This window comes from Macaca mulatta, chromosome 18 (assembly GCF_049350105.2).
Source record: "Macaca mulatta isolate MMU2019108-1 chromosome 18, T2T-MMU8v2.0, whole genome shotgun sequence".
Lineage (NCBI taxonomy): Eukaryota > Metazoa > Chordata > Mammalia > Primates > Cercopithecidae > Macaca > Macaca mulatta.
Genome location: NC_133423.1, coordinates 19383069 through 19401926, shown reverse-complemented (window position 1 = coordinate 19401926; position 18858 = coordinate 19383069). Strand labels below are relative to the sequence as shown.

Below are 18858 nucleotides of genomic sequence, written 5' to 3'. Positions count from 1 at the left end.
CACTGATCCCACAGAAATACAAACTACCATCAGAGAATACTATACACACCAATATGCAAATTAAATAGAAAATCTAGAAGAAATTGATAAATTCCTGGACATATACACCCTCCCAAGACTAAACCAGGAAGAAGTCGAATCCCTGAATAGATCAACAAGTTATGAAATTGAGGCAGTAATTAATAGTCTACCAACCAAAAAAACCCCAGGACCAGATAGATTCACAGCCGAATTCTACCAGAGGTACAATGAGGAGGTGGTAGCATTCCTTCCAAAACTATTCCAAACAGTAGAAAAAGAGGAACTCCACCCTAACTCATTTTATGAGGTCAGGATCATCCTGATACCAAAGCCTGGCACAGACACAGCAAAAAAAGAAAATTTCCAGCCAATAACCCTGATGAACATCGATGTGAAAATCCTCAATAAAATACTGGCAAACCGAATCCAGCAGCACATCAAAAACCTTATCCTCCACGATCAAGTTGGCTCCATCCCTGGGATGCAAGGCTGGTTCAACATACACAAATCAACAAATGTAATCCATCACATAAACACAACCCATGACGAAAACCACATGACTATCTCAATAGATGCAGAAAAGACCTTCAACAAAATTCAACACCCCTTCATGCTAAAACCTCTCAATAAGCTAGGTATTGATGGAACCTCTCTCAAAATAGTAAGAGTCATTTATGACAAACCCACAGCCAATATCAAACTGAATGGGCAAAAACTGGAAGCATTGCCTTTGAAAACTGGCCCAAGACAAGGATGCCCTCTCTCACCACTCCTATTCAACATATTGGAAGTTCTGGACAGGGCAATCAGGCAAGAGGAAGAAATAAAGGGTATTCGAACAGGAAAAGAGGAAGTCAAACTGTCCTTGTTTGCAGATGACATGATTGTATATTTAGAAAGCCCCATCATCTCAGCCCAAAATCTCCTTAAGCTGACACGCAACTTCAGCAAAGTCTCGGGATACAAAATCAATGTGCAAAAATCAGAAGAATTCCTATACACCAATAATAGATAAAACAGAGAGCCAAATCATGAGTGAACTCTCATTCACAATCGCTACAAAGAGAATAAAATAGCTAGGAAGCCAACTTACAAGGGATGTGAAGGACCTCTTCAAGGAGAACTGCAAACCACTGCTCAAGGAAATGAGAGGACACAAACAAATGAAAAAACATTCCATGCTCATGGATAGGAAGAATCAATATCGTGAAAATGGCCATACTGCCCAAAGTAACTTACAGATTCAATGCTATCCCCATCAAGCTACCATTGACTTTCTTCACAAAATTAGAAAAAACTACTTTAAATTTCATATGGAATCAAAAAAGAGCCTATATAGCCAAAACAAGCCTAAGCAAAAAGAACAAAGCTGGAGGCATCACAGTACCTGACTTCAAACTACACTACAAGGCTACAGTAACCAAAACAACATGGTGCTGGTACCAAAATATAGACCAATGGGACAGAACAGAAGCCTCAGAAATAATGCCACTCATCTACAACCATCTGATCTTTGACAAACCTGACAAAAACAATCAATGGGGAAAGGATTTCCTATTTAATAAATGGTATTGGGAAAACTGGCTACCCATAGGCAGAAAACTGATACTGGACCCCTTCCTTATACCTTATACAACATTAACTCAAGATGGATTAAAAACTTAAATATAAGACCTAAAACCATAACAACTCTAGAAGAAAACCTAGGCAATACCATTCAGGACATAGGCATGGGCAAAGACTTCATGACTAAAACACCAAATGCAATGGCAACAAAAGCGAAAATTGACAAATGGGATTGAATTAAACTAAACAGCTTCTGCACAGCAAAAGAAACAATCATCAGAGTCAACAGGCAACCTACAGAATGGGAGAAAATTTCTGCAATCTATCCATCTGACAAAGATCTAATATCAAGAATCTACAAGGAACTTAAACAACTTTACAAGAAAAGAAAACAACCCAATCAAAAAGTGGGTGAAGGATATGAACAGACACTTCTCAAAAGAAGACATTTATGCAGCCAACAGACATACGAAAAAAAGCTCATCATCACTGGTTATTAGAGAAATGCAAATCAAAACCATATTAAGGTACCATCTCATGCCAGTTAGAATGGCGATCATTAAAAAAGTCAGGAAACTATAGATGCTGGAAAGGATGTGGAGAAATAGGAATGCTTTTTTACACTGTTGGTGGGAGTGTAAATTACTTCAACCATTGTGGAAAACAGTGTGGTGATTCCTCAAGGATCTAGAACCAGAATTACCATATGACCCAGCAATCTCACTACTGGGTATATACCCAAAGGATTATAAATCATTCTACTATAAAGACACATGCACACGTATGTTTATTGCAGCACTGTTCACAATAGCAAAGACTTGGCAAAGGAGCGCAGCTCATCGCCAGCAACGGATCAAAGCTTGACGGAGAATGACTTTGACGAGATGAGAGAAGAAGGCTTCAGTCCATCAAACTTCTCAGAGCTAAAGGAGGAATTATGTACCCAGCGCAAAGAAACTAAAAATCTTGAAAAAAATGTGGAAGAATTGATGGCTAGAGTAATTATTGCTAGAAGGTCATAAACAAAATGAAAGAGATGAAAACCATGACACGAGAAATACGTGACAAATGCACAAGCTTCAGTAACCGACTCGATCAACTGGAAGAAAGAGTATCAGCGATTGAAGATCAAATGAACGAAATGAAGCGAGAAGAGAAACCAAAGGAAAAAAGAAGAAAAAGAAATGAACAAAGCCTGCAAGAAGTATGGGATTATGTAAAAAGACCAAATCTACGTCTGATTGGGGTGCCTGAAAGTGAGGGGGAAAATGGAGCCAAGTTGGAAAACACTCTTCAGGATATCATCCAGGAGAACTTCCCCAACCTAGTAGGGCAGGCCAACATTCAAATCCAGGAAATACAGAGAACGCCACAAAGATACTCCTCGAGAAGAGCAACTCCAAGACACATAATTGCCAGATTCACCAAAGTTGAAATGAAGGAAAAAATCTTAAGGGCAGCCAGAGAGAAAGGTTGGGTTACCCACAAAGGGAAGCCCATCAGACTAACAGCAGATCTCTCGGCAGAAACTCTACAAGCCAGAAGAGAGTGGGGGCCAATATTCAACATTCAAAAATCACAAGCATTCTTATACACCAGTAACAGACAAACAGAGAGCCAAATCAGGAATGAACTTCCATTCACAATTGCTTCAAAGAGAATAAAATACCTAGGAATCCAACTTACAAGGGATGTAAAGGACCTCTTCAAGGAGAACTACAAACCACTGCTCAGTGAAATAAAAGAGGACACAAACAAATGGAAGAACATACCATGCTCATGGATAGGAAGAATCAATATCGTGAAAATGGCCATACTGCCCAAGGTTATTTATAGATTCAATGCCATCCCCATCAAGCTACCAATGAGTTTCTTCACAGAATTGGAAAAAACTGCTTTAAAGTTCATATGGAACCAAAAAAGAGCCCGCATCTCCAAGACAATCCTAAGTCAAAAGAACAAAGCTGGAGGCATCATGCTACCTGACTTCAAACTATACTACAAGGCTACAGTAACCAAAACAGCATGGGACTGGTACCAAAACAGAGATATAGACCAATGGAACAGAACAGAGTCCTCAGAAATAATACCACACATCTACAGCCATCTGATCTTTGACAAACCTGAGAGAAACAAGAAATGGGGAAAGGATTCCCTATTTAATAAATGGTGCTGGGAAAATTGGCTAGCCATAAGTAGAAAGCTGAAACTGGATCCTTTCCTTACTCCTTATACGAAAATTAATTCAAGATGGATTAGAGACTTAAATGTTAGACCTAATACCATAAAAATCCTAGAGGAAAACCTAGGTAGTACCATTCAGGACATAGGCATGGGCAAAGACTTCATGTCTAAAACACCAAAAGCAACGGCAGCAAAAGCCAAAATTGACAAATGGGATCTCATTAAATTAAAGAGCTTCTGCACAGCAAAAGAAACTACCATCAGAGTGAACAGGCAACCTACAGAATGGGAGAAAATTTTTGCAATCTACTCATCTGACAAAGGGCTAATATCCAGAACCTACAAAGAACTCAACCCAGAATTTCATATCCAGCCAAACTAAGTTTCATAAGTGAAGGAGAAATAAAATCCTTTACAGATAAGCAAATGCTTGGAGATTTTGTCACCACTAGGCCTGCCTTACAAGAGACCCTGAAGGAAGCACTAAACATGGAAAGGAACAACCGGTACCAGCCATTGCAAAACCATGCCAAAATGTAAAGACCATTTAGGCTAGGAAGAAACTGCATCAACTAACGAGCAAAATAACCAGTTAATATCATAATGGCAGGATCAAGTTCACACATAACAATATTAACCTTAAATGTAAATGGACTAAATGCTCCAATTAAAAGAAACAGACTGGCAAACTGGATAAAGAGTCAAGACCCATCAGTCTGCTGTATTCAGGAGACCCATCTCACATGCAGAGACATACATAGGCTCAAAATAAAGGGATGGAGGAAGATTTACCAAGCAAATGGAGAACAAAAAAAAGCAGGGGTTGCAATACTAGTCTCTGATAAACTGACTTTAAACCATCAAAGATCAAAAGAGACAAAGAAGGCCATTACATAATGGTAAAAGGATCAATTCAACAGGAAGAGCTAACTATCCTAAATATATATGCACCCAATACAGGAGCACCCAGATTCATAAAGCAAGTTCTTAGAGACTTACAAAGAGACTTAGACTCCCATACAATAATAATGGGAGACTTCAACACTCCACTGTCAACATTAGACAGATCAACGAGACAGAATGTTAACAAGGATATCCAGGAATTGAACTCAGCTCTGCAGCAAGCAGACCTAATAGACATCTATAGAACTCTCCACCCCAAATCAACAGAATATACATTCTTCTCAGCACCACATCGCACTTATTCCAAAACTGACCACGTAATTGGAAGTAAAGCACTCCTCAGCAAATCTACAAGAACAGAAATTGTAACAAACTGTCTCTCAGACCACAGTGCAATCAAACTAGAACTCAGGACTAAGAAACTCAATCAAAACCACTCAACTACATGGAAACTGAACAAACTGCTCCTGAATGACTACTGGGTACATAACAAAATGAAGGCAGAAATAAAGATGTTCTTTGAAACCAATGAGAACAAAGATACAACATACCAGAATCTCTGGGACACATTTAAAGCAGTGTATAGAGGGAAATTTATAGCACTAAATGCCCACAAGAGAAAGCAGGAAAGATCTAAAATTGACACTCTAACATCACAACTAAAAGAACTAGAGAAGCAAGAGCAAACGCAATCAAAAGCTAGCAGAAGGCAAGAAATAACTAAGATCAGAGCAGAACTGAAGGAGATAGAGACACAAAAAACTCTCCAAAAAATCAATGAATCCAGGAGTTGGTTTTTTGAAAAGATCAACAAAATTGACAGACCGCTAGCAAGACTAATAAAGAAGAAAAGAGAGAAGAATCAAATAGACGCAATAAAAAATGATAAAGGGGATATCACCACCGACCCCACAGAAATACAAACTACCATCAGAGAATACTATAAACACCTCTACGCAAATAAACTAGAAAATCTAGAAGAAATGGATAATTTCTTGGAAACTTACACTCTTCCAAGACTAAACCAGGAAGAAGTTGAATCCCTGAATAGACCAATAGCAGGCTCTGAAATTGAGGCAATAATTAATAGCCTACCAACCAAAAAAAGTCCAGGACCAGATGGATTCACAGCTGAATTCTACCAGAGGTACAAGGAGGAGCTGGTACCATTCCTTCTGAAACTATTCCAATCAACAGAAAAAGAGGGAATCCTCCCTAACTCATTTTATGAGGCCAACATCATCCTGAAACCAAAGCCTGGCAGAGACACAACAAAAAAAGAGAATTTTAGACCAATATCCCTGATGAACATCGACGCAAAAATCCTCAATAAAATACTGGTAAACCGGATTCAGCAGCACATCAAAAAGCTTATCCACCATGATCAAGTGGGCTTCATCCCTGGGATGCAAGGCTGGTTCAACATTTGCGAATCAATAAACATAATCCAGCATATAAACAGAACCAAAGACAAGAACCACATGATTATCTCAATAGATGCAGAAAAGGCTTTTGACAAAATTCAACAGCCCTTCATGCTAAAAACGCTCAATAAATTCGGTATTGATGGAACGTACCTCAAAATAATAAGAGCTATTTATGACAAACCCACAGCCAATATCATACTGAATGGGCAAAAACTGGAAAAATTCCCTTTGAAAACTGGCACAAGACAGGGATGCCCTCCCTCACCACTCCTATTCAACATAGTGTTGGAAGTTCTGGCTAGGGCAATCAGGCAAGAGAAAGAAATCAAGGGTATTCAGTTAGGAAAAGAAGAAGTCAAATTGTCCCTCTTTGCAGATGACATGATTGTATATTTAGAAAATCCCATTGTCTCAGCCCAAAATCTCCTTAAGCTGATGAGCAACTTCAGCAAAGTCTCAGGATACAAAATTAATGTGCAAAAATCACAAGCATTCTTATACACCAGTAACAGACAAACAGAGAGCCAAATCAGGAATGAACTTCCATTCACAATTGCTTCAAAGAGAATAAAATACCTAGGAATCCAACTTACAAGGGATGTAAAGGACCTCTTCAAGGAGAACTACAAACCACTGCTCAGTGAAATAAAAGAGGACACAAACAAATGGAAGAACATACCATGCTCATGGATAGGAAGAATCAATATCGTGAAAATGGCCATACTGCCCAAGGTTATTTATAGATTCAATGCCATCCCCATCAAGCTACCAATGAGTTTCTTCACAGAATTGGAAAAAACTGCTTTAAAGTTCATATGGAACCAAAAAAGAGCCCGCATCTCCAAGACAATCCTAAGTCAAAAGAACAAAGCTGGAGGCATCACGCTACCTGACTTCAAACTATATATACTACAAGGCTACAGTAACCAAAACAGCATGGTACTGGTACCAAAACAGAGATATAGACCAATGGAACAGAACAGAGTCCTCAGAAATAATACCACACATCTACAGCCATCTGATCTTTGACAAACCTGAGAGAAACAAGAAATGGGGAAAGGATTCCCTATTTAATAAATGGTGCTGGGAAAATTGGCTAGCCATAAGTAGAAAGCTGAAACTGGATCCTTTCCTTACTCCTTATACGAAAATTAATTCAAGATGGATTAGAGACTTAAATGTTAGACCTAATACCATAAAAATCCTAGAGGAAAACCTAGGTAGTACCATTCAGGACATAGGCATGGGAAAGACTTCATGTCTAAAACACCAAAAGCAACGGCAGCAAAAGCCAAAATTGACAAATGGGATCTCATTAAACTAAAGAGCTTCTGCACAGCAAAAGAAACTACCATCAGAGTCAACAGGCAACCTACAGAATGGGAGAAAATTTTTGCAATCTACTCATCTGACAAAGGGCTAATATCCAGAATCTACAAAGAACTCAAACAAATTTACCAGAAAAAATCAAACAACCCCATCAAAAAGTGGGCAAAGGATATGAATAGACATTTCTCAAAAGAAGACATTCATACAGCCAACAGACACATGAAAAAATGCTCATCATCACTGGCCATCAGAGAAATGCAAATCAAAACCACAATGAGATACCATCTCACACCAGTTAGAATGGTGATCATTAAAAAGTCAGGAAACAACAGGTGCTGGAGAGGATGTGGAGAAATAGGAACACTTTTACACTGTTGGTGGGATTGTAAACTAGTTCAACCATTATGGAAAACAGTATGGCGATTCCTCAAGGATCTAGAACTAGATGTACCATATGACCCAGCCATCCCATTACTGGGTATATACCCAAAGGATTATAAATCATGCTGCTATAAAGACACATGCACACGGATGTTTACTGTGGCACTATTCACAATAGCAAAGACTTGGAATCAACCCAAATGTCCATCAGTGACAGACTGGATTAAGAAAATGTGGCACATATACACCATGGAATACTATGCAGCCATAAAAAAGGATGAGTTTGTGTCCTTTGTAGGGACATGGATGCAGCTGGAAACCATCATTCTTAGCAAACTATCACAAGAACAGAAAACCAAACACCGCATGTTCTCACTCATAGGTGGGAACTGAACAATGAGATCAGTTGCACTTGGGAAGGGGAACATCACACACCGGGGCCTATCATGGGGAGGGGGAGGGGGAGGGATTGCATTGGGAGTTATACCTGATGTAAATGACGAGTTGATGGGTGCTGACGAGTTGATGGGTGCAGCACAGCAACATGGCACAAGTATACATATGTAACAAACCTGCACGTTATGCACATGTACCCCAGAACTTAAAGTATAATAATAAAAAATAATTTAAAAAAAAAAGAAAAAGAAAATATGGCACATACACAATATGGAATACTGTGCAGCCATAAAAAAGGATGTGTTCATGTCCTTTCAGGGACATGGATGAAACCATCATTCTCAGCAAGCTAACATATGAACAGAAAACTAAACACTGCATGTTCTCACTTATAAGTGGGAGGTGAACAATGAGAACACATGGACCCAGGGAGGGGAACATCACACACCAGGGCCTGTCGCGGGGTGGGGGGTTAGGAGAGGGATAGCATTAGGAGAAATACCTAATGTAGACGACAGGTTGATAGGTGCAGCAAACCACCATGGCACGTGTATATCTATGTAACAAACCTGCACGTTCTGCACATGTATCACAGAACTTAATGTATAATAATAATTTTTAAAAAGGACACTGTTAAGAGAATGAAAAGACAAATCACAGATTAGGAGAAAATATTTGCAAATCATATGTCTGATAATGGACTTGAATAAAGAATATACAAAGACCTCTTCAAGAAGACATAGAAAGATGCATCACGAGGCAGTAAGGAAGTGCAAATCAGAACCACAATGAGATACCACTTTACACATACTAGGATACATAAAAATTTTTAAACTGGCAAAACCAAGTGCTGACAAAGATGTGGAGAAACTAGAGCTTTCATACACTCCTGGTGGGAATTCAAACTGGTACTGCCTTTCTGAAAATTCATCTGGAAGTTTCTTGTAAAGTTAAAAATATATTTACAATCCTACAACTCCACTCCTGGGTATTTACCCCAGTGGAATGAAATTTTATGCTCACACAAAAACCCTGTATGCAAATATTTATAGCAGGTTTATTCATAACTGTCAGAAATTGGAAAAAAACACAAATGTTATCTCTAGTGAAGAATGAATAAATCAACTGTTGTATATCCATACAATAGAATACTACTTGGAAATAAAAAAGAACAAACTCACCGGGCATAGTGGCTCACGCCAGTAATCCCAGCACTTTGGGAGGCCAAGGCCGAGGTGGGCCTATCACCTGAGGTCAAGAGTTCAAGACCAGCCTGGCCAACATAGTGAAACTCTGCCTCCACTAAAAATATAAAAATTAGCCAGGCGTGGTGGCACACACCTGTAGCCCCAGCTACTTGGGAGGCTGAGGCAAGAGAATCGCTTGAACCTGGGAGGCAGAGGTTGTAGTGAGCCCAGATCACGCCACTGCACTGCAGCCTGGGTGAAAGAGTGAGACTATCTCAAAAAAAAAAAAAAAAAAAAAAAAAAAAAAAAAAAAGACTCCTCACTCATGCAACATGGATGAATCTCAAATGCTAAGTGAAAGAAACCTAACTCAAAAGATTACATACTGAATGTAATTTATATGACATTATATGACATTCTTGCAATAAAAACAGAACATAAATCAGTGTTTGCCAGGGGCTGGGTGGCAGGGGAGAGGTTGACTACAAAGGGGCACAGAGTGAGGGTCACGGGGGTGATGAAACAGCTCTACAGCCTGATTATTGCTGTAGACACATGATTCAATACACTACTCAAAACCTGCAAATTTTATACTAAAAACGAAATTTTAATGTATGTATGTAAATATATAAATGTATGTAAATATCTTATTTTTTAAAACATACAAATTTCACACAAAATTAGAAAAACGATTTAAAATTAAAAGGAAAACAAGTTTTGCCTAGCTCAAACCTAACATGAACAATATTGTCCACAACTGTGTTACAAATACATAAAGAATTTTAAGAGCGTATAAATGTAATTTATCAGGAAAGAAAAATGTTTCGATTTAGGGAGCAAGCATTAAGTGAACTGGTAAAATAGTCCTTCAAACATATCATTAATCTGACTGGCAGATTTCCCTGTTTGCGAAAACCCTGCCTTTTCAATGACAACTAGGGAGGCAGGCTGGCTGGTGGAGATGGCTTCGTTTTGAATGGGGCTTCTTGGTTTGGATGGAAATGGCTGGCGACCCATAAAACAAGAAGCACTATGTCTGGCACTAAGTAAATAGTAAATAAGCAGTAACCCAGCAACAGTAACAAAACAAAAAAAACCTTATTAAAATTTGAAAATAACAATTATTATGAATGTATTATTACATGTACCCTGAAAACACATAAATCTATTAAGTATCCATTTTTAATGTAATTTTTTTGAGACAGGGTGTCTCTCCGTCACTCAGGCTAGAGTGCAGTGGTGCCATCATAGCTCACTCTAAACTGAGCTCAAACCATCCTCCTGCCTCTGCCTCCCAAATAGCTGGGATTACAGGCACATGCCACCATGCCCAGCTAATTTTTTGTATTTTTGGTAGAGATGTGGGTCTTGGCTGGTCTCCAAATCCTAACCTCAAGAGATCCTCCCACCTCTGCTTCCTACAATGTTGGGCTTACAGGCATGAACTACTGCTCCTGGCCAAAAAGTTGATTTTTTTTTTTTTAAGAAAGAAAAGAACAAATCTAATTAAAGCAACACCAGAGATACTTTTTTCTGAAAAGCAAAGCAGTTGTTTAAATGGGTACATGCCTCTCTCTAACATGAAATGTGCTGCCATTCAACATATTTTATGAAAAAAAGTGATGTTTAGCTAGAAAAATGTAAGTTATTACTTAAAAGTTGACATACAACTTTTAAGTTCTAGTAACTGCTTTGCTATCCACTGTTATTTTGTAGGACTTAACATTCCGAGATTTTTAAAAAATATTGATGTTCTGAAATACTTGTTGCTTGAAACACACATGTTCATCAGCTTTAAACAAAAATAGATTATTCTTCAGAAATGGCATTTTAAGTTCATGCTCTGCCCTGGAGCACTATATTTATTTTGAAAATTATAAAAAAAAATTCTGAAGACAGGAATAAACCAAAAAAGAGAACAACCAAAAAATTATATTTTATGCGATGGAATTTTATAGACAAAATTAAAGTCCTTGATGATGAGCTGTAACCACATCAGCGTACACCAGACTTCTGAGCTTCCTGAGTCTTGGGTTCTTCAACTCTAAAAGGTCAAATAAGGATTTTAAAAGGGATTGTTGGTCAGGTGTGGTGGCTCATGTCTGTAAACCCAGCACTTTGGAAGGTTGACCTTGAGGGTGTATCATCTGAGGTCAGGAGTTCGAGAATGGCCTGACCAACATGGCAAAACCCCATCTCCACTAAAAATACAAAATTAGGAAGGTATGGTGGCACATGCCTGTAATCCCAGCTATTTGGGAGGCTGAGGCAGGAGAATCACTTGAACTTGGGAAGTGGAGGCTGCAGTGAGCTGAGATCGCGCCATTGCACTCTAGCCTGAGACTCCATCTCAAAAAGTAATAGTAACAATAAAAGGGATCGTGTATGATGAACTAAATATACAAACATTGATCTGACACAGCACCTCAGAACCTTGTGTGACAGTTTCTTGTAAATAATCAATATTGCGTTTGTACTCAAGAATAATTTTTTTAAGGAAAAAAACAAAAGCCTAGGCCTCAGTTGCATGAATATTCTAGAAGAAAGAAAGAAAGAGAAAGGAACGAAGGAAGGAAGGAAGGAAGGAAGGAAGGAAGGAAGGAAGGAAGGAAGGAAGGAAGGAAGGAAGGAAGGAAGGAAGGGAGGGAGGGAGAGAAAGAGAGAGAGAGAAAGAATAGATATATGGAATATATACGGAAGTTTGTGTTTGGAAAACAAACTTGCTCTTAATTGTTGTCAAGTCTTTTCAAATGAGCAAGTACCTCTAAAGATAAGGTGACCAACTGTCCTGGTTTGTCGGGAACAGAATAGAGTCCTAGGAAATGAAACTCTTCATTTTATAACTGAGACAGTCCCAGGCAAATTGGGCCCACGACTGAGGGCATTCTTAGGATCTCTCTAAAGACCAGGCTGATTGAAGAGTAGACAAGTTAAAGCCAAGTTTGCCCAGAATAATAGGGCAAACTATTATCAAACTGGCTTCCTTAACTGTATCCGCAGCGACTGACATCTTACCTTCTTTACCCAAAGTGTTGGAACTGACATTAAGACCAAGAACTACAGAAAAAGACAAAGATTTCCCTTCTTTCCCCTTTACCTTTTTCCCACTTAATGAATTGGAGAATTTTCCCACCAACCATCCATTGATGGATGCCCATCAATACTGGGCATCCTTTAGAACCTTGACATATTTTGAATCTTGAACCTCAGTGGCAAATCAACTTTCCTGTCATTACTTTTCAGCCCCTGAGTTTTGAAAGCAAGAAAAGCTACACCTTAAAGGTGGAGGGAGCCAATCCTCACCTAGAGATGCGTTTTCTGAACTTGGGCCCATTTCAGGACACGACAACAGTGCACATCAGTGTGGAAGACGTGGACGAGCCCCCCGTGTTTGAACCTGGCTTTTACTTTGTGGAGGTGCCTGAGGATGTGGCGATTGGAACAACCATACAGATCATTTCTGCCAAGGACCCAGATGTGACCAACAACTCAATCAGGTTTTCCAACAGATTTCACCTTTTCCTTATATGCTGGACTCTTCCCTTCCCCTGTATGTAATTTTCTAGCACTTTTCCCTTTGTGTCTTTCTTCTCTAACCCATTTCTGGAGACTCTTCTCTTTGAGTTTTTTGTGTTTTTTTTTTTTTTCTTTAAATAACATGGCCTTGTCAGGTTATTTAGAAGTAAAGTGTAATTATGTCTACAACTCACTTTCAATTGGTTCAGACACACACACACACATACACACACACACCCTTTAGTTCTCAATCATGGTCCTGTTGACATTTGGGGGTGGATAATTCTGTGTTGTTGTGGAAGGGTTCTCCTGTGCACTGAACCATGTTTAGCAGCATCTCTGGCCTTTACCCGCGAAATGCAGTAGCACTCTCTGAGTTGTAACCACCTAAAATGTCCCCAGGTATTGCCAAATGTCCAGGGAAGTGATGCAAAATCACCCCAGGTTGAGAACTAGTGATTCAGATAAAGTATAATCAGACACACAGATGTCAAAATGTTAAAATCCGTTGACTCTCAGTGGTAAACAAAAAGGAAATCATTATGCATTCTTCCATCTTTTATGAATCTTTGACATGTTTTACTTTTTAAAACTGGGGAAAATAATATATACTATATATATTCCACATACTATAGAAAGAGCAGACATAGAAACTACTACTGTTGTCAGTGACTTCAACGCCTTGTAGACTGGCCAGATAGACGGGTCTTTGTATGGCAATACCACATATCTCTCTCTCCAAAGCATGTTTTGGAATTAAAGATTCTAACCAAGATGCTTCCTTTCAAGAAGATAAGAACTACTCTTACAGTCATGGCCATCTCTCATCAACTGGAACCAAAGTACAAATAGCTGATGGACAGGTTGACACCACAACCTTCCAGAGCAGCTGCCAAACTTATCAAGTTTGACACAAAAGATCAGAATTCCAATGCTGCTGGAAGCCATCTGTCACATTAATTGTTGAAAGCCACACAGTAAATTGAATATGGGGCTATAGTGCAGGTAACATATTTTAAACATACCGCAGTTTATCAAATGCCTTTTCTGTCAGCTGGCTACTGCTCTCACCTACTGCTGTTTTGTATTTAATGAAAACGTGCTTCTGCAGTTTAACAGGAATGGCTTTCTCCAGAGAATAACTGTACTAGGGCAAATTCACTTCCTCTAACCAACCAGTAAACATTTTACATGTTCAGGCATTAAAATGGCAAAAACGATTTTGTTTGAATTCTGGTATTTGATTTTTTCAAAGGCAACTAATGTATTACATAACAACTTTAAAGATGTTATATTTCAACCTGAAGCTTTTTAAATATAAACTAGGATGGGGAGAGATTAGTGCAACCATATTATCCCCAAAGCAATCACAATGAAAACAAAACAGATTCTATTGTAAATGTGTATTTGCAGAAGCCAAGAGTATATACCTTCTGATCCTAATTTATTAATTATATATGTATTAATCCACCATAGGCTAATTAATCTATTCCTGTAACAGAAAACTGTATGAGAGAAACTTTAAAGAATAAAACTTTCACTACTGGCATGAAGTAAAATGAGGTAGACAAAATGAAGAAATCTTGTCTGACTAACAGAAAATGCTGCTTCAGATGATGGCCAATTGAAAACTAACAGTTGGCCAGCAGATGTGTTAGTATCAGGGAGGTTCATATTGGAGTGTCTGGCTACTCCACTAGAACCCAGGCAGGACGAATGCAAGAGCGAACAGGCCAGAGGCACAGGGCAGGGTCCACTGGGCTGTTCTGGGGCAGGACTGCAGATCCTGAGATAAAAATTGGTGAGAACAAGGCCACAAGGCCAGAGGTAACAAGACATGGCTCAGGCACAGGGGGCAACGCGAAATTCCAATGATCAGATCTAGGGAAAATTCTCCCTCTGCATTTTGGTTGCAAAGAAAGAGAGGAATTCCTATTGCTATGTATGAGGTTCCTGACTCTTTGTACTATCCAACGGCAACAAAGAATGGTCTCTGGACCCAAGAAGAACACTGGGGGTCCTAGACTCCGAGAGAGAAAAGCACCCAAAACTTAACTCTCTGGCTCTCATTTAAAAACCCATTTGGGAATTCCTTTCTTCTGTTATCTTTCACCAAACTGCTCTTCTTATCTTTATTTTTCAAATTAAAGTTACTTTTTTAAAAATAATGTGTATAGTTATATGCTGCATGGCTAATTCATCGTCTGCATTTTTATTATAAAGAATGAGATCTACATTCCTAAGAGAAAATATCTATTACATAATTCAAAAAATCAACACATCATCTGAAATTAAAATGTTACAGATAAAAGGCCATTTAACAAATTATTAGGACTTTTATGATCTCCTTTCTAGAAAGGTGATGGTGTGTTCAGGAATACATGCTGGTCCCCATTTACTTATAAGCCCCAAAACAAAATCTCCCGATTCAGTGACACGTACATGAAAAGACAATGTTTGGATCTGCTGAATTTTTAATACGTGCTCAAGGACTTTCCGGCAAGCAGGCTACTGAGCCATTTGGCAACTGAAAGAGGCTTCTGCTGATGTGGAAACTGCCTGCCCCCCAGTTCCTTCCTAGAATGTGTGTGGATTTAGCCAGCCTGCTCCTGACGCCCCACCTCCAAATTGCTCCCAAATTCAGAGGATGTCCTCAGCTAAGCAACAAGCAGGGAGCCCAGAAAGCACCAGCTACTGCCGGCTCTGGGTAGCTCTGTACCTGCATGATGCCGATTCAGCTCATAGGAGGTTAGAATGTAATGGTTAAGAAAAGAAAACCGCCTACATAATTCACGAGTGTGTCCCAATTTCCTCATTTTCCATCTGTATCTACACCTTTAATTTTTCTCCTGCCTCCTGAAAATTGACCCAGCATCCCATTCAGGGAAATAAAGGCTATCATTCCCTCAATTCAGGCCCCGTTGGGGAAATCGGAGAGGGATTACCCTCGATGAGGGAGGCTTCTCTGAGGAAGGCTCCTGGTGTGTCGCCCGGCAGTGCTGTCAGGGGTCCTGTGGGTTAGTTATTTCTATCACTCCCTCTCCCATGCCATCTGTGACATTTGCTACGGTGCCGTAGGTCTGAGTATAGAAAGCTGTTTTCTCATAGGCTGCCTCTCCCCTCGGCATCATGCCTGTAACCGGGAGAGTTGCCATTAGGGAGATAGCTCCAAGGACCACATGGCTGGCTCTCTGCATGTGTAGGAGCTGAAAGAGAAGACTGTCATGAGCCACTCAGTGTTTTTTTTTTTTTTTTTAATTTTAGAGAAAATTCAATTCTTAAAATAGTAAACTTTAAAGTTAAATAACAATTTATGCTTAAAAAGTCAATTTTAAATGAACTCTGAAGCATGTGTTTTTCTTTATTAAAAAGGCAACTATTCGCTGTCACTCTGATATGGTTTAGCTCTGTGTCCCCCCCCAAACCTCACCTTGAATTGTAATAATCCCCATGTGTCAAGGGCAGGACCAGGTAGAGATAACTGAATCATGGGGGCAGTTTCCCCCATGCTGTTCTCATGATAGTGAGTTCTCACGAGATCTGATGGTTTTATAAGGGGCTTCCCCCTTCCCTTGCACTCATTCTCTCTCCTACCACCATGTAACGGACATGTTTGCGTCCCTTTCCACTACACTTATAAGTTTGCTGAGGCCTTCCCAGCCATGCTGAACCGTGAGTCAAATAAACCTCTTTCCCTATAAATACCCTGTCTTTGGTATGTCTTTATTAGCAGTGTGAGAACTGACTAATACACACTCTTACCTTTAAAAGACAAAGTCTTGTTTCCTTAGACAATCTCTTATAGACCATGTATCAGTAAGTAAGCCTGGTGGCTGGGAGCAGAAGCCTGCAGCCAGACTGCCTGGGCTTGATTGCCAGCACTGTGACCTCGGTCAACGGACCTAACCTCTCTACTCCTCACACTTCTTACCTGTAAAATGAGGACCATAATGGTGCCTACCTCGTGGTGTTATTGTAAAGATTAAATGAGTCCATATAGGTGGTGTGTGCTGAGCAGTGCCTGGCATACAGTGAATGTTCCTTAAATAGGGTCACAGGCCGAGAGAAACATTAATTTTCTTCCTTAAATTTCCTAAGTCTTAGGGAGTCATAGCATAAATGATTCTGATTTCTCTAGCCTTTACTCATCAGCTTTCTCTTTAATTCCTAATTCCTAAATAGCCATCCTGAATCTCTGCAGAAAAAAATACATTATATTTGATACATTTTACCAATAGATATATATGCACAACTGTATACATGTATATGTGTATATATATACACACACACACACACATATATAAAACAAAAGCTTTACATCAATACTTACCCGTATTGCATGTGATAGTCTGGCATGCATATGTTCTATTCTATTTCATTTTCTTTCTATGCTAATCATAACCCACCAAACTGATTTCACAATCCACTAACCTGCATCTGAAAAACAATGCACTATAGTAAAGAAACTGTTTATTTCCTCCAAAATTGCTGCTTCTCCATCTCCACAATGTTTAGATATGGATTGCAATAGCTGGCAACTTTAAAACAAATTTTGAACCCAATAAATTCCCCAGTCCCTATTTAAATAATTTGTAAGAACACAGTAGTTATAACTTTGAATATATGGCTTCAAATCAAACACAACAGTTATAACTCCATAAGGATGGCTGTAAGTCTTAAACCCTGCAAATTATTCCTTGTGTAATTGCATAAAAGTGTCTTCAGCTGGTTGCAGTGGCTCATTCCTATAATCCCAGCTACTTGGAAGACTGAGGCAGGAAAATCACTTGAGGGTAGGAGTTTGAGGAGTTTGAGGCCAGCCTGGGAAATACAGCAAGACTCTGTCTTTTAAAATCCAAAAATACATATTTTAATTATCCAGGTGGGGTGGGACCTGCCTCTAGTCCCAACTACTCAGGAGGCTGAGATGGAAGGATTACTAGAGTCGAGGAGTTTGAGGCTGCAGTTAGTTTTTGGTCATGCCACTGCACCACTCCAGCCTGGGTGACAAGGAGAGAACCCATTTCTAAAGAAAGGAAGAAAAAAGTGACTTCTTTAAGCCTCAGTTTCCTTATCTGTTGATTGAGATAATAACTACCTCCCAGAGATGTTGGAAAAATTTTAAAAGAAGCTGTATATTAAGTACATAGTAAAGTTTCTGATATTCAGCAAGTGGCAGCTATTATAATTACCGGTCTTTTAAAAATAGGGTTGTTTTCTTGTTATTGAGTTATTTATATATTTTGGATATTAACCCTTTATTCTATGAAAAGAATATTTTCTCCCAATCTGTGGGTTGTCTCTTCACTCTGTTAGATTGTTTTCTTTGTTGTGCACACGTTTTTAGTTTGATACAATCCCATTTGTCTATTTTTGCTTTTGTATGTGCTTGTGGGGTCATATCCAAGAAAACATTGCCCAGACCAACATTGTGGAGCTTTTCCCATAAGGTTTCTTCTAGTAGTTTGATGGTTTCAGGTCTTAACATTTAAGTCTTTAATCCATTTTAAGTTGATTCCTGTATAAGGTGTCAGATAAGGGTCCATTTCCATTCTTCTGCATGTGGATATCTAGTTTTTTCAACACTTTATTGGAGACTGTCCTTTCCCCATTATGTGTTCTTGGAACCTTTGTCAAAAATCAGTTAATTGACTGCAGACCTATGAGTTTATTTCTGAGCTCTCTATTTAGTTGGTTGATGGGTCTGTTTTAATTCCAGCTGTTGTAGTTACTATAGCTTTGTAATATTATTTCAAAATTAGGACAAATGACCCTGTTTAAAAAACGTGCAAAATGCCTGAACAGACATTTCTCAAAAGAAGACATACAAATGACCAACAGATACATGAAAAAATGCTCAACATCACTAATCATCAGGAAAACGCTAATTAAAACCTCAATATGAGATATCACCTCACACGTTAGAATGTCTGTTGTCAAAAACACGA

The 18858-nt window shown here is 39.0% G+C and overlaps 1 protein-coding gene across 2 annotated transcripts in view; it reads left to right on the top strand.

Moving 5' to 3' along the window:
- Window positions 1-18858, top strand: part of CDH20 (cadherin 20) — a 223159-nt gene that overhangs the window by 182995 nt on the left and 21306 nt on the right. For both annotated transcript variants that reach the window (XM_028838184.2, XM_077975119.1), the window contains one exon: window positions 12638-12891. In XM_028838184.2, the coding sequence (XP_028694017.2) occupies window positions 12638-12891 (254 nt within the window). The remainder of the gene's footprint in view (window positions 1-12637; window positions 12892-18858) is intronic.